The sequence below is a fragment of the Gopherus flavomarginatus genome, chromosome 3 (genome assembly GCF_025201925.1).
Source record: "Gopherus flavomarginatus isolate rGopFla2 chromosome 3, rGopFla2.mat.asm, whole genome shotgun sequence".
Taxonomy (NCBI): Eukaryota; Metazoa; Chordata; order Testudines; family Testudinidae; genus Gopherus; species Gopherus flavomarginatus.
Window position 1 is genome coordinate 149,992,590 of NC_066619.1, and position 21,642 is coordinate 150,014,231.

A 21,642-nucleotide genomic window follows, 5' to 3' on the forward strand; every position below is an offset into this window, starting at 1 on the left:
TACACTGTGCACCAGCTTCGAGTTCCAAATCGACTGAAGGGATAATGTGCTGTAGAGCAAAATCTTGAGGTGACTGACCGTGCTTCTGTAGACACTGCCTAACTCTGCAAGAAATGGTAACAACTGCCTAGCCAGACGTAGCTCAGAGCTCACTGCTGCTATGTGAGCATCTAATTGCAGCTCAGTAGCAGCCCTAGGCTGCAAAATGAGTAAAAAGAGGAGGATGGATGCCCTCAATATGGCAGAAATAATCTTTATCTCTTGTAGGTGCTTTTCTCACCACCTCTTCAGTCTTATTCAAATAGAGAAATAAGGGAGAGCACGCTGCTTTTCACACTGTACACTGCTGGATCCTTTTTGCTGAACAGTGATTTTTCCCGAAGTATTAGAGAGCAACTTCATGTTTATAAAGTAGCATTTCAGATTATTTCAGTACATACAGAGGAAGACCATTCTGCTGAAGTAATCTGTCTGAGCAGCATCACTTAGCAGAAGATTGCAATACCCAAAATTGCAATTTGAACATCGCTGTGAATTGAAATAATTGGGAATTTTTATTCTCCTTCACTACACGTGTCTTGTACTTTCCATGTGCAAACTGTGGTTTTGCTAAAGTGATTAGCAGTAGCATAGTTCATGTAGTCATTAGGGCTCGTGTTTAACCTATCATTGATATGAATCAGTGCACACCTGGCAGCTATTATGTCACTGTAGACATCTCCATTTAAAAATATGTTCATTCGCTTTGTCAGTAGTTCAGGTTATTTTTAATGTGAAAAAAGATGAAGAGCAATTCTTACTGGCAGGTGGGGCAACATCTCTCTGTCATATTAAGTTCGCTTTACATTTGTTAATAAAAACTTGCACGTCAACCTCTGTTCAGACAAATCCAGAGAAATACATATCAAACGGAGAATGCGCAATGACCTAGTATATATACACACCGCTACGTCGATATAACGCCACCCAATATAACACGAATTTGGATATAACGCAGCTGCGCACTCCGGTGGATCAAAGCAAGTTCAATATAACAGTTTCACCTATAACGCGGTAAGATTTTTTGGCACCCGAGGGCAGCGTTATATCGAGGTAGAGGTGTACTACTCGAAATACATCGGTTCAGCTAGGCAGAAATCATCCACAGAATGGACATCCAAAGGGCACCCACTGTTTGTGAGACGTGGAGATGAATCAGTGTTTTGCTAATTTTGGCCCCCAATTCCTGCCACCTGTATATTTAGAGTTCACAAAAGCGCACGAGTGTTTTCAAGTGCCAACACTGCATGTAACTACATACGGTCAGGAAGTGAGAAGCTGTTAACAAAGTCCATTCAGTATGTTATATTTGAATATTGACCTTTAACCCTGAAGAGACCATCCAAGGTAAGTCAGGAAAGCACCCAGGACTTGTACAGACTCCTTATTTTCAAAACTGTTCTGTGTGCTATTAACATCCAGCTAACATACCAGACTCCGCTTTCATGTTGAGTAAACAAACAAAGAAGTTAGTTACTCAAATTACATTTTATTGTTTCCCAGCTCCTGACTTTTAGAGTTCACAGTGCTTTATGTTTGCCCCAAATATTTAAATAAAAAGTAAAGCCCATATCACAGATTTCATTTGGGATTTACACTCCCTGCTATTGCCAGGGGGAACACACATTTCAGTCAGTACTCAAAAGCAGATATTTACTCTCAAATAGTCTTCCCTGTTTGCCTTTTGCCCTATGTCAATTATTATGCACTTTGCCATCTCTAAGAATGCCTTCTCTTTGCCTGTTTTACAGAATGTTTGTTGTTGTTTTTTTAAAGAGAAGTTGTTAAAAAAAAAAAAAAAAGTTAAATAAACCAGCTGGGTTTCAAACCAAATCTGTTAAAACTATAAAATATCTATAAACTATGTTGAGAGTAAAAAATATATACACCTTACAAAAGAGGTACTACATTTAAGACTTATTCCCAAATATTGGAATAATTTTAATGGATTCCAGCTTGTAAATTCAATACATATCTGGTGTCCAAATGCCCAACCATCTGGATATTTTGTTCCTGAATAAACAAATTGGGAGGAAAGGGGAGATGAGAACAAGCACAATTATCCAATAGTTTAGGCTCCAAAAGATCCCTAAAGGTTAATAAACTGAATCATACATTGACATCACTGATTTTATAGTGGTGAACAAGTTTTGCATCATATGCAGGAGATACAGTAAATGCAAACTATTTCCAAAGCAAAAAGAATAATGTTCAGGGCAACGTTAGTAGATGCGATTTTTTTTTCCCATCTCACTTGCTTTAGTTTTTCCATAATCAGGGAAACTCACAGAAGCTCACCTGTCTGGTGCACAGATGCTGTCGTACTGCACCAGCATTTTCTACTAACTGCCATAGCCAAAATTATTTCCTGATTATTACTGAATTAAATGGATCTATCAGACTTTAGACGCCTAAATTATAGATTGAAGCAAATATAAACTCAATTTTCAGATTAACTCAGATTTGTGTTGTAGAGACAGATTATGCTATATAAAGCTTCCTTCTACAGTTATGGCATCAAGAGGAGATAAAAGGAATCAAATGTTTGATAATGAAATACACAGAATACCCTCTTGACCCGCCTCCTTCAAAAGGTAACAATTTGCTACCGTGCTCTTGATTTGGAGGCAGAAAATTTAACAACTTCATCTGTCTCTTCATCAAGCAGAAGAGCTTAATTGGGAGAATAAGGGCACAACTCTCCAACAGAATTCAGCTTTTGCCATACTTCACTGTTCCCAAATTGCGCTCCTGGGGCAGAACTCACTTGTCGTCACTCGGTTGACTTCACTGGAGCTGACAATTTACACTCTGAGAATCCACCCCCTGCATTTCCACATCCAGACTGACCTAAAAGAACTGCTCCAACATACAGTAATAGCAATGGCTCGGAAGAGAACACCAACAATGTAAATGAGAAAAATTCATTTGCTTTTTTAATGGAATTACACTTGGGATGAATTTGGCCTAGTGCTCAGATTATGTGGTTGGCACCCCAATTTTAGAAAAGAGTCGTAAGAAATGGATTATTAATGACCACCATGTTATAAAACAATTTCCTCAATTTTTGCTCTCTCCCTCCATTTAACGTTTATCTTGCATACTGAAATAAGATGCTAAGTTCGCCATTCCCCTCCCCACCCCATAAATTAATATAAATCTCTTCTTTGTGGTATGCATTATACATGACATTCCATTTCAGCAGACCTCCAATCCTCTTTATGAACCGACAGATGTATGCAAAGAATAGGGACAGGTGAACAGTAAATCCAGTTTGACAGACCTCTTCAGTGCAATTCACCGACTTCAACTGTCCCTGTTTTAATTAAGGCTTCACCAAAGAAATATGTATTACTTGTTTTAAGCCGAAATCAGCACATTCCCTTCAAAGCAAATGGTCCTACAGCAACTTTAGTAGCACTACCATCAATTGTCTTCATGGATGAAGTAGTATCTCACTGGTGGCCCTGGCAAGTCTTCATCTCCATCTGTTTCTGGAGCAAATGACACTGTGAGATCCACATATTTTTTATCAGCTGATGGTTTCACTAGCTTTTGCATCCTGCAAAGAGAGGATGAGTTTTGTAAGCGCAAGAAAAAAAGCCAAGAGCAGGCTGGGCTGAGCTATCCTGTGCTATAGGACATTGTTTTATCTTCAGAGCTCTACCAGGAATGAAGTCCAACGCATCAGAAGTTTGGTTAAAGACAATGAAACTTCTGTTTATGCAATGTACCAAAATTGCTCTCTCTTGGTTGTGGAAGGTCACATTTCAGGTAGTCTATTTCTGTTTTTGCTCTCAGAGCAGTCAACCTCTGAGCTATTATGTTGCTTGTGATAAAAAGCAAAGAAAAGTTTTTGTGCAGGGCTGGGAGACTGGAGGAAAACAACAATTCTTTCCCCCATCATGCACCAATAGAGCAGACAGATCCATGCAATAGCTGTTTCCCTTATCACATGGCCAGCAGTCATGGCCACGGCCTTTGTACATCCCACATGTGGTTCTGACCAATGGATTTGTACTGTGTATGAACAAATCCAATGGTCACACTTCCAGAACCTCCCCTGTCCACCAACAGTGGCTCTTTCCATGGCTCTCCTGGAGCTCTGCATGCAGGAAGTTATGGGGTCCCCTTGCAATGGGACTGTTCTGCTGCAGTCTATTGCCAGGGATTTTGGAGTTGGATAGTGGTGGTGGTAAAGAGCCAGGCTTGAGCCCTTGCTGAATATTAGCTACAATGCTAGTAGACTTACTGCTGTAGACAGCGCCAAAACATGCCCCCATATGTGGCTTTATTATCGAAGTACCACCCTGGAAGAGTGGCCTCACTGCACAGCATCTTATTCTTAACAAAAAGTTTATAGTAAAATTCTGAACTGCAAGAGTCAATTAACAGTGTGTTTAGATTACACATTTACCACTTATCCAAAAATATTTTGACCATTTCGATTGAGTTGACACAACATATCCGTCCCTTGCAGTCAGATTCTGTGAGCTTTGCTGTCTTCATCTGGAATGTAGTTGAAGTTTACTCTCTTTGAAATTATTTGCTACATTACAAGAACCACTGACAGTGTAAGTCTCGTCTCACCTGAACAATAAGGGTCTTAACCCTTCCACAGGAGGTGGACAGCAAATTCAATGGAGCTACCCAGCCATCCTTAAAAGCAAGTTTCATAAGACAGAATGACAAGCTCATGCAGCAGATCATCATTCTGAATGCAAGGACAGTATCAAAACACCTAATTGGCATATCTGAGCCATTTGGTGGTTGCAATTATTTTTAAAGGAAGAATAAAAACATGCAGCACCTTAGAAATAAAAACAAATTAGGATTTATACAGTAATTCAAAATGCACTAGTCACCAGTGTAGCTAAACGCTAAACATCAAGAGACCAAAGAAAACGATTTTGTAGGGTGAATAAAATATAATCAAACTTATGGAGGACTCCACTTTCAGTGTGGAAACGCCTGCTGGTAGCTAGCTATAAACTGCAGCTTTGTGCCCCCAGCACTCAGGAAATGAACAGTACTGACTGTAACCAGAGGCGTGGACCCTATCTGTACTCCACACGTGGGCACGCATGCACGCCATGTGCCCAAGTCCAGAGATTTCCCAGAGCAGAATCCACTGACACACATGCACAGTAGCTTCCCTTGTGCTCCTGACCAAAGGTATAAGAGGCAGTGTGGGTCGATGCCCCTTCAGTTCCTCCTCTTAGCACAATCCAACAGGATCCGAAGCAGAGGGGAAGATGGGCAGGTAGTCGAATACAGATAGGAACCACCCCTCTCAAAGAACCTCCAGTTACATTAAGTAACCTCCATTTCTTTGCTGAGTGCTGGTCCCTATGCGTATTCCACACACGAGTGACTGGCAAGCTGTGTTCAGAGCGGGGAAGGGTGTAGGGAAGCTGTCAGCAGAGATGCTTGTAGTACTGCCATCCCTACAGTTGCATCCGCAGTTGTGGCTTGAGTTAGAGCCTAGTGCACGATGAATGGGTGGACAGAACTCCAAGTTGCCGCTCAGGAATCCCTTGAGGGAATGCAGCTATCAAGAGCTTTCATGTATTTATGCTCTGCCTATCACCATGGTATCTAGGTGCCAGCCACATTAAATAAGTAAAAGGAATCATTAATGTACCAGGTCACATTCCTGGATCCACAGTTCGTTTTTACTACCCTATTAATACTTACGTCAGCTTTAATCTTTTGATGTGACCAGGCATCACAGGAACATACAGCATTTTGACGCCCTGTACAACCATTGTAGGCTCTATTCCATATTTCTCCTACAATTCAGGAATGCAAACATTTTAGCAGATTGCGCCATACAGACAGACAATTAGTTCCAAATAGAACCACTTCTACAAATATAAAAATTAGAAATTTTTTCATGCATTAAATATAAAATTGACCAATGGTTTATTGAAATTGATTTGATTAAATCTTTGTATATATTCAATTACAGCTCTGATCAGGGGCCACACAAAATGCACTTATTCCTAAAAATTATTTTGGCATTAATAGGAGCTTGACAAGCCAGAAAAAAAATGAAGCCACTTTCCCCACATCCTCTACTAAACCATTACAGTAAGTGAAATCTTACTCTGACAGCATTTATGAAGTCCAGCAGAGTGAAATCTTCTTTCCCATAAATAGTCCACCTGTCCCAGATTGTAAACGAGATTCCATTTCTATTTGAAAAAGAACAGTGCGCTAAACATTCCTTTGATCTGCACTCTGGAACTGTGGATTCAAAGTCTTTTTTTCAGAAACCGATATTGTCATTATCAGTAGCTCTGCTATGAACCTACTGTTTAACTTTCCTCCTCTCTCTGCCCCTATTTCCCCTCCCTCCCTTTGTCTGTCTTGTCTATTTAGACTAAGTTCTTTGAGACCATCCCTCAGAATGCATGTACACATTACATAGAGCAAGGAAGTCCTGAACCCAGATTAGGCCTCTAAATACGACTGTAGAACAAATACGGTGAAGAAAGAAACTGGCAAACTTGTATTTTTATACTGCAGAGAAATGTATATTTGCAACCAAAGACTCTGCAGATGGAACAATGTTTGACTAATACATTTACTAACTGAAATAGTTACAAAGGCAGTAAGTAGGGGCCAGACTTCAGACCTGTTCAGTAATCTGCAGTTCCCACTGAGAACAATGCTGAGCACTTTGAAAAATCTGCTCTCCAGTTTGTATAGGTCAGAATGTTTATGTTGGCTTTCCAACCCCTGGCACTGTACATTTGAGAACAGCCTCATCAGATCTAAGAATATTAGTAATGCTTAGTGTAGTGACAGGAATTGGGCACTACCCCTCCAAGTGCTCACTGTGTTCTGTGGTTTAGAAACGCGCCAGAGCGGTAGCAGGTAGCGAGGCCTGGTATGTCTGTGCGAAATTAACATGGTTGCTTGGAACCCAACTGTGGTTTCTTCATATTCTTGTTGCGTGAAGACCAAAAGACAACACGTAGCCAGGCTATATGTGTTCCCTCCAACCCCCATACATACTAACTGTGTCTCTCCAGTCCTGATGTAACATTACACCCCTCTCAATTATCAAATGTAAGTTCCTAGACAACACACCATCGTTGTACTCCTTACCTTATTTCTGTTTTTCTTACTTCAGCAGCTTCTGTGAACACTATTATTGGAATGGCTAGATTTAAAAAACAACTCTTATATGCTTCAAATGGATGTTCGCCCACAACTTTGATCAGTTCCAGGGCAACCTAGGGTAAACACAAAGACAGAGCTACTTAATACTCTACAAATTACACGGTATCTTGGGATAAAGCTGGTAAATAAAATCTGGTGTAACCAGCTGCATGCTGATACAGCAGGCTAAGACTGGTATGTGGAAGACATTTGGTATGGCCTTCCAGTAACATTACTAGGAACAACAGAAATCACGGTCAGAAAAAGGGAACAGTGTCAGCATGGCAGGGCATAATTAAGGTTAAAGCTAACCTTCCAGTGCGCCCAATCTCAAACACCTCCCTAATAGCTCTAATTCTACGTCCAGGCACATGTGTTCTGACAGTAGGGTAGAATTTTCTGGAAAGCCCGAGACAAACCAGACAAGGAACTTGGGAGAGATGGGTTCAGAAAAAATAAGGTGGTGATCTCAGATCTTAAACATTTCAAATATTTTGGTTAGTAATAACCCAACATCTTGGCCTAGTAACTCCAAATATGTTTAATTCTGCTGGTTTTGGCAAGGATTAAGAGCTTGGACTGTTTTTTGGGAGAGGGGAAGAGAGGCTGGGTTACTGGTACTGCAAAGAGTTCTGAACTCTAACACAGCAAAGTCTGCAGCACCTCTGACATGGAGAGCAGCAGGCTAGGAGTGGTCTGGGGAAGGAGTGGAGTCTATCCCTGCAGAAGTTGCAACTTCCTCAGTCACTGCATAACGTGAAAGTTAGTCCCATCACTGAAACTTTGTCATCATTTCTGGAAAATGAGAAAATTCCCAGCCAAAAATGGAGCTGGTACAAATAGCTAAACCTTGACAGCACTCACATTACTGTTGATTTTCCAGTTTAAGATTGATGTTTTCTGCAAAAATGCCAATAGCATCTTCAGGTTTTTCCCCTTCGTTGGTAAGGGGGAAATTTATTGCTTTATTTTCAAAATTAATGATTTTTTAAGACCTGGACATTTGTTTTTATTTTGCTACAAATGAAGTTCTATTATCATAATCCAGATATGCAGCAATCATGAACATGGGCTGGCTCACACCCTCCTCTGGAAAGGTTCCCTCTGGTGCAAGAAGTTAAGAGATTGTATACTTTGAAGGCTGAAACCACCCCCCCCCCCAGCATTACCGCTCCTGTTGGTGCCATGCCAACACTGGCTGTCCAACAGCAGTGCAAAGGACCCGAGGTGAGGGAATATGAGTCTTCCACCTGCATTACTAGGTAGTAGTTGGTGCACAGAGCAGGGGATGGTGCTGCAGAGAATGCCTACCCCTCTGTGTGGAAGTGACAAGTGTCCTACTTTTCCTGTGGAAATGTAGAGATCCATACACAGATTAGCAAGACACAGTCCAGGCCTTTATTCTCCTGGACTATAAACAATTTCTTTGCTATTCCACTGCTATTCTGTTTGCGTAGATATAGAACTCATCCCGTACTGGTGGACTGCATAAATGAATTATCAGAAAAATTGTCATCTGTGGAACTTGAGGTTTTGAACTGAGCTAAGACCACACAAACCGAAGTGACAAAAAGGAAGGGGCATGGATTTATTTTCAAGTAATTGAAAAGACTCTCACATTACACAAGCTTAAACTCAGTGGCAACTGCTTCTCTCCTTGACAGCACATGGCCTGTATTGATCACAATGGAGTCAACATTTCTCAGATATAAAGTGAGGAATGTAAATGAAAATAAAGGATTGCAAACTGATATTTTACCTCAAGTCTGGTCGCTGACACCTTCTTGCTAAGACATGACACACGCACCCAGTGTTAACACTAATACCGGTTTATCCTATTTTAATACTAGTTAATCAAATCTTTTGTAAATGCAGTAGTTACCCTTAATGTTTTCACATTAAGGTGTCCTTCTAATTGCCAAACTAGCATTAAAAGCATGATAGAAATTGGTTTATAAACTATGCTAATGAATTCTCATACTGCTAACATCAAATACTGTATCACATTCAAAATGGTGGTTTTCACACACACATTCTATATCACAGAAAACACTGCTGCTTGCCTTTCAAAAAGTTTTCTACTTGTTTAAAGACAAGTATATTATACTGGTAATTAATACCCCCCTTCCCAGTCTTTCCACAATGCCACAAAGCCTACGCTGCAGGATCACAGACGCAAGAGGCCACTGTCAAGTTATACCTAGCTTAGGATCACTTCTACCAAAAGTCTTGCAGCAGGGATGTAGTAGCTTTAACCAGCACTCAAACAATGAAGAACAGGCAGAAAAGAGGGCCTTTGCTTCTCACAGATCAGAGGTGGTTTTGCAAAATAAAGACTCCTCAATATGCAGACTCACTCACCAAGCCAGACACTGCAGCAGTAGCCGTTGCAATAGCAGGAATAATCTTTCCAGCGATGCGCTTTGTTTTGAGCCGATCCGCTGGTTCAATGTTGTACATCTTGGCTCGCAGATTAGATGCTGCTGTTATGAAGTCTATATGCCCGTTAGCGTCGTCATCTTTTTCAAAGGAGAGCATCCTCATTTGCAAGTCATCTGTTCACAAAACAAAAATCAAACGTTCACCAATAAGATGAATGAATTCTAAAATAAATTACTGCTGTTCCGGGTCTATTTTATTAATACGGTTTCAATTATGTGCTTTATAAAGATTAGGGAGTATTAGGTCCTGGTGCAGGGTTATCTGTGCTACAAAGAGAAGCAGCTGCTACATTTGACGACTGAGTTTTGTCCATTTGGGTGTTTTTTTCTTTTGGTTGTTTTTTTGTTTAATAGTAACGGAGACACCAAGCACTTTTTCCTTTGCAGTGTCAGGAACCAGTGTTGGCCTGTTTTGTGGTGTTTTTCTCCCCACCCTGAACTGTACGGATCCCCTCTGTGTCAGTGTTAGCAGTGTGTAACCATTTCACTGAAACTATAGTTACATCTAATTATTATTTTTTAAGCATCAAAATGTTCATGTGTCTGAAGTACCTGACCAGGCACCCTTTTACTATGAGAGCAATTACAAATCAAGTTCCCCTTTAGAAAGTAATTCACCTTTTTTCCATACCAGGACCACTTCCAATCTGACTGAGATCTAGCCAGGACACCCCCTCGACCCCTCCCCACACACACAGCAATAGGGAAAGGGCAGGGTGGTCACAATGCTCTGACACCCAGGTTGAGAACCTGTACTTCAAGAGATACAACAGTCAGAATGGCAAAGCCACAAGGACTCAGATGTTTATTTCTTAGGGAACCCTTCAAAGCCATTCTGTGTTTTTTATATTTTTAAACAACAAGTTATGGCAGTGGTCCCCAACCTTTTCTGGGTGGTAGGTGCCAGATGATGAGCCACCAAGGACCACGGCCAGCAGACAAGCATCCACCGAAATGCTGCTGAGAAGCAGCAACGTCAAGAGGTGTCACCGAAATGCTGCCGAAAATCAGCATTTCGGCGGCGACTCATGTTGATGCCACTTTTCGGTGGCATTTCAGAGGATGCTTGTCTGCTGGCCAGTACGTGGGCGCACATAGATGCCACAGCGGGGACCCACGGGCACCATGTTGGGGACCACTGAGTTATGGATAGTTATCTCTAAAAGAAAGTTTTGGTTCTTTAGGTGATACACAACAAGAAAGCTTTACAAGCCCTCACCAAAGTGAAAAGCTGGTGAGATACTGAACTATTTTTCCAAAGACCTGAGCTGTACACAGTTGGCACTACGGTAGCAGCTACAACTCAACAAGTAGTGGAGTATTTTACAAAGGAAGTTACTCACTTTTCAGAGCTTCATTGGATAATATGGCTTTTTCCAGCTGGAAAATAGCATTCCGCTCATCCTCACTGCTTACTGGAATGTGGTCTGGTTTCCTTGCAGTTTCATCTGTCTGTACAACCTATGAATAGATGCAGCATGAACATGCAGCATGGTATTACCCTTAGCCCAAGAGCCAGGTTTGCCCAAACTGATTACATGTGGCATTTGCCTTGCATTATCACATCTAACCAAAAAGCTGATGTTCTCTCAATGTCTAGGAAAACTGAAGAAATCCACATCCCTGAATGGCATCCTTAAGCCAACCTAACCCCCGTGTAAGCAGCACTAAGTCAACAGAAGAATTCTTCTGTCGACCTAGCTACTGCCTGTCAGGGAGGTGTTATTACCTGTGTGGACAGAACCCCTCCCATTGGTTTAGGCAGTGTCTACACTGAAGTGCTACAACGCAGAGCTGCAGCTGTGCCGCTGCTGGATTTCAAAGCTAGAGAAGCCCTGACGTGTATCTTTCTGCCAAACTATCAAGATCACCAACAACCTCACAGCACTACACATGAAGAGGATGTATAGTCTCAACAATTCAAACCTCCATTCTCCACAAAGAAAATTACAAGAGAGAGTTTGCTGCCATGTATTTTAAGCGGTTGCAGCCTGATCTGACCCACTGAAATCTTTTTGGTTAATAAAGCTCTAAAACATTAGCTTTACGTGGAGACAAATAATCCCATTCTCTTGCCTAGTATTAAAATAACGTAACCCAGAGCATTTACTGTCACAGTAATTAAAAGTTAACTAAAAGACTTCGATGTGCAGATATAAAAAAAGCCTGGAGGCTTAAGGTCATGGACTGCACTCATATGATTCAATTTTAAAAACCAAAAATAATTTTGAAGAGTCCAGATCATTGTCAGCTTCATTTGAGCTTGATTTAGCTGGGATATTTAAATACAAAATCTTGACTATAAAACATGGGGAAACAAAGCAGAACCTATGCTACCCAAACCATATTCTCACCAGGAGTTCCTCCATATAACAGGGAGGGGAGAATTACCAACTGACAAAAGCAACATCACAAGAAAGGTGTTTGCTTAACTTAGAGCTTATTAAAATATTAAACCTACTTTATTTGAAGGTCTGAACTCTTGTATATTTACTCCCGAAATTATCTTCAAAATAGTTTCTTCTGACAAATCCTGTTTTTTTAAATAAAGATAACTGCAGCTTACTTTATAAGAAATAGACAAAACCTTATTATATCTACTACACTTTTTAAAAAAAGCAAAGTTACAAAATATTTGTAATTTATAGTTCATTTACAGCAGAATTACAGTTTTATGGGCCAGGTACCCCAAACTGGCTTGACATTGAAGAATCATCATAAACTATCAGGCTGGGGGACACAAAGGCATTTCACACTGAACAGTTCTATGAGGTCTAAAGTTTGTAAAAGTGGCATTTATCTACATTATAAAACGCAATCACAGGATTACACACAACTAGGTACTTATACAAGTTACGACAGACATATGTTAACGCTACTATGTTTACATCCACTTCTCTATGATGTTTATATATTCTTGCCGCTAGAGATGAGTATTAACAAGTCAAATGCACAACAGTGAAAAATAACCCAGCATTTCCTTTATTTAAAATTCCTGTTCTTCCTTCATCTAACCGCTACTGAGAGGGGTGGGAAAGCCTGAGACAACATACTGTGTTGCATCTTGACTGTAGTTCATCCGCTGAAGAAGATTGCAAAGAACAAAAAGTGGCCAAAGTGGCTACATGAGAGACTGAGGGTAAAAATCTGAACGGTAAATAAAGATCATGGGGGCAAGGCAAGAAAACACACACTTATGGCTTATAGGGAAAAAGGACATAGGAAGAAAAATGAGTTAATGCTGGCCAAAAAGGTTAAGGGGAGCACGACAGGCCTTTACAAATATTGTCAAGGTAAGGTCATAGCAGGGAGGAAACAGGAGGGCAAATGAAATAAATCCTGATTGAACGCAGCTGAGATATTAGTTTAGTTTTTCTTCTTGTTAAGGACAGAATTAAAGAAAAGTTTGGACAATTAAAAAGTAGAGCAGCTTCTTAAAGATTAATATGGATAAGGAGCAGCAATGGTGGCACCGGACCATCATGCTAAAGACTAAAACACTTGAGGGATCAGTTGTAATTCTAAAAGTATTTTGTTTCTCAACAATTTATCACTGAAGACCGAACACAAACAGTAGCATCTCAATGCATACGGAGTATCAAGTGCATCTAACCTCTGCTCTAATTATAATTATTACCTACCTTTTCTGTGACAGGGACACAGTATACTCTTGCAAAGAGTTTTGCACCACTCACTATGAAACTGTAGTGTCTATTGAAAAAAACAGAAGGCAGTTGTTTTTGTACCAAAATCTAAATTCAGATTTTAAAATAATATTTGTGTTTCAGCAGCACCCTGTAGTTCAAATGAGGATTGGGGCCCCAGTGGGTCAGGCTCTGAAAAAACACAAGGTAAGGTTCCTGCCCTTAAATACTTATCATCTAAAAATGAAAGAGGATGTGTTACCAAAGTAGTAACAGCAGTATATCATGGGATGCTTCTACACATCAGGGAACTACTGCCCAAGAATAATTTTCCTTACATGACAGGATCATTAAGAAAGTAGATGGAACACACGAGAAAAGAAGGATTTTGGCTAATGACAGCTGAGCACAATCAAAAACTATCTTGTCAAAATGTTAAAATCCTCACTGAGGACTTGTCTTCACTACCGGGGTAAGTTGACCTAAGTTACACTACTTCAGCATCAATGGGAGACACTCTCCAGTCGACTTACTTTAATCTTCTCAGGGAGTTGAAGAACCGGAGTCAACCAGAGAGTGCTCTGCCATCGATTTAGTGGGTCTTCAGTAGACCCGCTAAATCGACACCTGCTGCATTGATTGCAGCAGCATAGTGAAATCAAATCCTGACACTGCACAACTTCAAGAGAGGCCGGTGTGATTTACTTTTAGTCTTCCCCTTATTCTTGTTAGCGTCACACCAGAGAATTCAACGAAATGCTTGATACAGGAACCGCATACTTTTCACACGCTCAAAAGAATTCAGTCTTATAATAACTACATCCAATGCACTGCCATATATTCCCATTTGATCTCACTTTTTAAGAGGCTGAGTTCACATACTAGGTGAGTGTTTCCCCAAGAGTGAGGAGCAGTTTCTCAAAGGAGAAGTCGATATTTCATTTGAAAAACCTCAAGACTTTGACATGCTTCTTTTGCATGAAAACGCTGAGTTTAGTTATCTGCAACACTGAAGTCTAGCCTTGGTTACACTGAGGTTGCTATTACGGGGAAGTTGCAGGCGGCAGTGTATCCAATGCAGACCTCACTTCAGTTTGTGTGGGTCTTAGCTCAGTTCAAAACCTCAAGTTCTACAGACGACAATTGTTCTGCCGCACAAGCCTATTACATAATATCCCTCCCTTCCTCCATGTATATACAAAATATCAATAGAGGTAAAATACTTACAAAGGATCACTGAATTCAAACTTTATTGGAGAAGGTGGCCTCTTTGGTGACTGCCAAAACAAACCTGGTAGTTGGAAGAATTTAAAGTGAAATTCTAAGTAGATGATAACATAGTAAAGCAATGATTTACTATATGAAGTCACATCAAAGGGAGGTATAACTGGCTATTTATACTTACTTCCATCTTTTAACCGGGTATCAAGGGGAAAAGAATGAAGTAGTTGAAGAGCCTAGAGAAGAAACGTCGAGTACTATTAATACTCCATCATACACAAATCAGCAATTCAAAATATGAATGAAACAGAACAGATGTCATTGTGGTGTTGTAAAGTCTTGATCCAGCTTTGTCATATTTCCCTCTGATAGAGGGAAAGTTTTCTAATCTGTTATGAAAATAAAAGAAATTTATGTACATGTAAGGCAGGGGTGGGCAAACTTTTTGGCCCGAGGGCCACATCTGGGTGTGTGGAAACTGCATGTAGGGCCAGGGCAGGAGGTTGGGGTGTAGGAGGGAGTGCAGAGTGTGGGAGGGGGTGCGGTGTGCAGGAGGGGGTTCAGGGCAAGGGGTTGGGGCAGAGGAGGGGTGTGGGTGTATGAGGGGGCTCAGGGAAGGGGATTGGGGTACAGGTGCAAGGTACAGCAAGGGGCTCAGGGCAGGGGGTTGGGGTACAGGCAAGGGGGCTCAGGGCAGGGGGTTGGGGTGCAGGCTCCGGCCCAGCACCACTTACCTGGAGAGGCTCCAGGGTGGCAGCGGTGCGCACCGAGAATAGCGCAGGCTCTCAGCCTGCATGCCCAACCTGGCCCAGGACCTGCGCTGCCCCGGGAAACAACAAGCACCACGTCCTTGTGGCCCCTGGAGGAAGGGGTGTATAGGGCTCTGCGTGTTGCCATTGCCTATGGGTACCTCCCCTGAAGGTCCCATTGGCTAGGAACAGGGAACCACGGCCAATGGGAGCTTCGAGAGGTACCAACAGGCAAGGGCAGTGTGCGGAGTCCTCTGCTCTGCCCTCCCTCCCCTATGGGCCGCAGGGATGTGGTGCTGGCCACTTCTGGGAGGGGGTGGCAATCCTGTTAGCCGGATCCAAAGCCCTGCGGGGCCGGAGCTGGCCCGCGGGCCGTGGTTTGCCCACCCCTGATGTAGGGAGCTCCTTCCCAATTGTACAGAACCACAGGGTTGAAGAAATGAAAGTATTCGTGCCTATCACAAGATACAAGTGCCAACTGAATAGGGCACTCTCCAGTCTTCATCCAAAAATGTTGTGTAACATGTGAAGTATACACTAGCAACCCAGGAACTGTGCATGCAATTAGTACTTTTTCTGCAACACAGTCACTCATTTGTGTACACATAATTTAAGCACATTACTTATCACACTTTCAAACCTACATCAACGCAATCGGCATGTTTTAATCATCCTGTTTGCTGTATATGAGAAAACTGAGTAAGTACACCAATACAAGAAGTAAGGTGACAGCAATCTTAGCACCATATTAAGAGTCTACTGCAACAAAAGAGAGACAGGCGAGGTGAGGTAGTATCTTCTATTGGACCCATTTCTGTTGGTGAGAGATAAGCTTTCGAGCTTACACGAGCTCTTCAATGTCAATTCACTGAAAGCATAAGCCATATTTTAATAGAAGGGCAACCTTGTGGGGCAGCAGGACTACGGTATTTATCAGTGCATACACTGCCAAAAAATACAGCAAGTCCCACCCGAAGTTTAAGTCTAATACACTACAATAACGTGAGGATTTATAAAATTAAGTTAAAAACATCTAATAATCTATGGAAGACTACACCCAATGTGAAACCTTCTGAAGAGATGCACTGGGTTTTGCAGTTTTTTAATTGTAGCATTTGTGGCAAAGATTCGCTGCCTGATAATTCTGGACGAAAGAGACAGGAAACAGATCTGAAAAAACTTTTTGCAAATAATTTTGGTATTTTATCCATGAGATAAATAAAAAATTCTTTTGTAAGCCTCAATTAATCAAAAGCCATTTCTCAACATTAACAGGTTTTATATACAAACCTTATGTTTAAAATACTTTTCAAATTTTATTCTTGCAAGTTCCACACACTGAGACCAATTTCGGGGTCTTCTACTGAGTGATTTGATAGCTTGAAAACAGCCTTCTAAACTCTCTCCTGACTTTATTCTCTGAACAGAAAGGGGGAATAGGAAAACAGTATTAGACTGGACAAGCTCTATTACAACCATTTAATAAAATGAAAGAGTAAATTAAACTTTGTTACCTTACTAAGAAAAGGGAAAATGGAAGTCTAATTTATGAAATATTCTTTATTCTAGGCTTCACTATTTCACTTCATGCTACCCTTTTTGCAGCTTCTGCTTTGCAATTTCTCCAAACACTATTGCCTAACATAGCAGTTCTGAAGTTACCTGCTTGTTAGATGTTTATTCCATTTTGTTTCTATTGGCCTCAGTCCTGGTTACCATGGGGTAATCAATGCTCAGTATAGAGAATGAGTGTGCAAATCCTCTTACTGGAAGTTGCATATTAATTTACCATGCAGAAAAATGAAATTATTTACTTAGAAGCAAATAAGTTTCTTTCTAGTTTCTTCAGATTAGTTGTTGCACCAGTTCTCAGGAAGATGCCCAATATTTTCTTAATATCAAAGGACAGTATAACAACTTATTGCTCCTACCCATGTGTACAGGTACATATCAGCTAGAGAAGCTTTCTACACACAACTGACTCAGCTTTGGGCTACTAACTCAGACAATGGCAATTCAGGAAGTGGTAGAGGTGTTCCTAATAAGGCTATTGTGGATATTTAGAACTAATCTTATTTTGCACCCAATCTGATCAACAATTATTAAGACTACGTTTTAGTCACAGGTATTTTTTTTGTAAAAGTCATGGACAGATCACAGGCAGTAAACAAAAAACAAATTCATGGCCCGTGACCTGTCCACGGCTTTTACTGAAAATACTTGTGACTAAAACGTAGCCTTAATAATCATTGATCACACTGGGTGCAAAAGAAGCAGCAGCAACATCCCCCATGCTCAGCTCCGAGGCAGAGGCGTGGCCAGGCAGCTCTGCGCACTGCTTCCACCTGTCCGCACCACCCCTGCAACTCCCATTGGCTGTGGTTACCAGTCAGCGGGAGCTGCGAAGCCAGGGCTCTAGGTGGAAGAAATACACAGAGCTGCGTGGCCACGCCTCTGTCTAGCAGCTGAGCAAGGGGGATGTTGCTGCTTCTGGAGAGCCCCCCAGGTAAGCGCTGCCCACAGCCCGCTTCACCTCATCCTGTGCCCCAACCCCATATCCCCCCACACACTCAAACTCTCCTGCTGCACGGAGGGGCAGGGGTACACATGCCATGGCGCACCGGCTGCTGCAGAAGTCACGGAAAGTCATGGAATCCATGACTTCGGTTACAAACCTACAGCCTTAATGATTATCATCACATCACAGATTCTGTATTAGGAATGAAAACAGAACTGAACTTGAATCTTGATCTTAAAACAACAGCCATTACTTTAAGCCCCTTATTTTAATCATAACTTTTATTCCTACCTGCAAAACCTCTTCTGCGGATGGGTAGGTCTGCCAAAATTTGTTAAACAATGAAGGCTTGTGAGAAAACGCACTTTCAAACTAAAAAAACAAAAGCAGAACTATGGTGTTGTGCAGGTCACTGTTCTTCAAGTTGATCCCCCCCCACACACACTTCTAAATACAGAAAGAATGTGTGTACCTTGCCAGGCAGTACACCTACCTTATCCCTTGCCCACTGTATTGTGTGCTCAATGGCAGCTGGGAAAGATTTTAAAGTGCAAAAAGGTATTTCTTCTTCTGGTGGATCTCGCTAAATTAAAAAAAAAAAAGAGCAGTGTATACTGAGAGACATGTTAAAGTATATTACTATCGGTACACTGTGAATGTCTGTATTATCTGTAGGTTGAACGTCAACTGACATTAAACATAAAGGCTGTTGGAGGTTGTTTATAAAAACAGATTGCCAGAACAAGGCTAAATTGCCACAGTGGCATTAGATGTGTCTTTACAGGCAAGAGGGATATTATAAGTAGAACGGTTTTCACTGCAACTGAAAAACAAAACTTAAAAGGCAAGAGGGTAGGAGCTCCAAAAGCAAAACTGAACCATGATACTGCATTTACATGAGGGCATCACTTCCCCATTTTCAAATAAGAACAGGTGCCAACATTTTAAGGTTATTTCAGAATTACTTTTAATTTCTGATCCCACTGTAACTGCTGGTTAAATAGAGGAAACAAAACCCTTAAAACACATTAGTTTTGGTTCTCCTCTGCGAACATCTTTAGAAAAATAATTTTTGCCACAGTTTAAAGTCTGACTTTCCAACAACAGGAGGTCACTCAAATGGGTCACCTGCACTTAAAATACACAAGAGGTAGAAAAAGTATAAGAAAAAAGGCACTTGTAGGATCAGCCACACATGGTAAGCTACTGTTACAAAAAGAACACTTACATGGCTGTTATAGGACTCTGTCAGATGAGGCACAATAGTTTCTGTGTGTCCTTTAGTTCCCATTGTTCCAGAGTCTAAGAGAGGACGCAGGTTTGCTACACAACGACTAAAGTGGAAATACAACATAAAAGATATCAGGGGAAAAAATCATTCAGGATCTCATTGACCTCTCTGGAGTAACTGAAATCAAGCCAAATGTCCTCAAAAAAAAAAATCTTCATGGATACTCTTTTTTTTGCTTCTGAATGTTTCGTAAGTGAAGGATTGTTTCATTATAACTCAAAAACTAGGTTTGCTGTCAAACGTGATGTTTTAGCCCTTGACAGTGTTTGCCCTGACTACATTCCAGACCTCTCCTTTGAGCATTCTCTGGCTGGGATTCTGTGCTTGCAGACCATCTACTGGTTGAGTTTTCCTTCACAGTGTCCTGGAGTTGGCAGGTCTTATTTATCCTGTGTGGACCATTCATGATAGAACTCATGTCTCTCTACACTCTTCAAAAGCACCTTCATGTTTTTTCCCCATAAAGGGAAATTCTCTCCCAAATTACACTTCCCTTTAAAGTTGCAACCCTCAAACTCTTTGTATTTTAAAGTTTTTATATTGTATTTATTGTCCCAACACTAAATACTTTGCTGAACAGTGAGTTACATAATCTCGCTAATAACACATAGCAAGTTCAACATGGAAGTCACTGAGCCACAACAAAGGGGAAACCTCATGATGCAACATTTAAAAGTAATCACTTCTCAGACCAGAATCAATCGCATTTTTCAAGATGAACTGCAAAAGACGTTGAAAATTTACATCAGTTTCTAATATCTGTGCTCAATGTTTCCATTATCCAGGCCAGGAGAGGCATTCAGCGTGCAACTAGAAATGGACCTCCCTTCCCTCCATTTTCAGGAACGCCCAGGTCATGCATTATCCAGCGATGTCACAGGTATCCAGTAGCCCAAATAGATTTTAAGGATATAGGAAAGACTTTTTTTTTTTTTTTTTAAAGACTGACAGATTGGCTCCTGAACTTGTCTTGGGCCTTGTCTCACTGAGGATTTCAATCACTTATGCCATCATAAAGGCAATGCCATTATGAACTGATTTGCACTGAAGTAGCTTATTTCTGCTTAAAACTAGGGGAAGCCACACTAGAACAAATCAGTTTACTGAGGCCTTGCTTGTCTACACTAAGTGTTTCCATTAGTGCAGCTACACTAATGGATGGCCAAAGATGCAATTCTCACCACCTCAGAGGTATTCTCCACCACCTCTTCCCTTACAGTTTTTGGCTGCTATTTCATGCCAGAGAAAACATTCTGAGACCATCCCTAATACATGCTGTCACCACTGTTTATATCAGCTAAGATGAATTTTACGCACACACACGCACTTTTTTTTTTTTTTAAAGGCAATCCAGTTTGTGGCCTACATTCCTCTCAAGGTCTGAAAGACAAGATTGAGCATACTACTGTCAAGTCACATTTAAAAAAAAACACTAGAATTGGAGGAAAAAAGATTAGGGGGAAAAAAACCAGAGGAGCAGATCTGACGCCCATCTCAACACACGTACCTGTCTATATATCGCCTTGCCTCCACATTGTCTAGCGCTGTAACGATGATGTCTTGCTTGGTGTAGAATTCATCATTGTAAATGTTCTCAGTGGCTGGACACACTTTATTAAGATACGGCTCTATCTTTAACTGAGGATTGATGTTCAGGGTTGCTGCTGCTGCAGTATAGCTTTTAGGTTTCTAATCAAAAGAAAAACGTGTTTATTTTATCTTTATTCATTCTAAAACCAAGAGTCAAGGTGGCTAGATTTAGGTCACGAAAGTTCCTCCAGGATTGCAGATTAAACAACCATTCAATGTATAAAATGTATAAATCTGAACCGCACCGCTGAAAATGAGGAAATACAAAGTTAGACAGGAAACCAAGTTATGGTTACTCAAGAGATGAGCTCATCACCTTTAATCATCCTATTCATCCAAAACAGACTGTGAAAGATCTGCTCTGAGGGCCTGGCCAAACCCAATCCAGACAAGATGCAATACTGGTGGTTTGGGGAAGTTGGAGAGAAAGCATCTACAGCAGGGGTGGGCAAACTATGGCCCAGAGGCCACATCCAGCCCTCCAGACATTTTAATCCAGCCCTCGAGCTCTAGCCAGGGAGCGGGGTCGGGTGCTTGCCCCACTCTGCGTGGCTCCTGGAAGCAGCGGCAAGTCCCCACTCCTGCTCCTACATGCAGGGGCAGCCAAGGGGTTCCACACCCTGCCCCTGTCCCAAGCACCGCCCCTGCAGCTCCCATTGGCCAGGAACCGCGGCCAATGGGAGCTGCAGGGGTGGCGCCTGTGGATGGGGCAGTGCACAGAGCTGCCTGGCCGTGCATTCGCATAGGAGCTGGAGGCGGGACATGCCACTGCTACTGAGAGCTGCTTGAGGTAAGCGCCGCCGGGAACCTGCACCCCTGACCCCCTCCTGCACTCCAACCCCTTGCCCCAGAGCAGCCCTGATCCCCTTCCCACCCTCTGAACCTCTCAGTCCTAGCCTAGAGCACCCTGTACTTCCAACCCCTCATCCCCAGCACACCCTAGCCAGAGCTCTCACCCCCTCCCACACCCGAACCCCCA

The 21,642-nt window shown here is 41.7% G+C and overlaps 1 protein-coding gene across 4 annotated transcripts in view; it reads right to left on the reverse strand.

Moving 5' to 3' along the window:
• Positions 1 to 1,508: 1,508 nt before the first annotated feature.
• The window catches only part of UBA6 (ubiquitin like modifier activating enzyme 6), a 49,634-nt gene continuing 29,500 nt past the window's right edge, over positions 1,509 to 21,642 (reverse strand). For 3 of the 4 annotated variants that reach the window (XM_050944981.1, XM_050944982.1, XM_050944983.1), the window contains exons 20-34: positions 20,581 to 20,762; positions 19,011 to 19,116; positions 18,276 to 18,365; positions 18,074 to 18,154; positions 16,555 to 16,683; positions 14,700 to 14,751; positions 14,522 to 14,585; positions 13,292 to 13,361; positions 12,112 to 12,183; positions 10,994 to 11,111; positions 9,571 to 9,764; positions 7,156 to 7,283; positions 6,149 to 6,236; positions 5,737 to 5,831; positions 1,509 to 3,601 (exon numbers count right to left, since the gene is read on the reverse strand). In XM_050944981.1, coding sequence (XP_050800938.1) covers positions 3,466 to 3,601; positions 5,737 to 5,831; positions 6,149 to 6,236; positions 7,156 to 7,283; positions 9,571 to 9,764; positions 10,994 to 11,111; positions 12,112 to 12,183; positions 13,292 to 13,361; positions 14,522 to 14,585; positions 14,700 to 14,751; positions 16,555 to 16,683; positions 18,074 to 18,154; positions 18,276 to 18,365; positions 19,011 to 19,116; positions 20,581 to 20,762 — 1,605 coding nt within the window. In that variant the 3' untranslated portion in view covers positions 1,509 to 3,465. The other variant, XM_050944984.1, reaches the window with a different exon arrangement.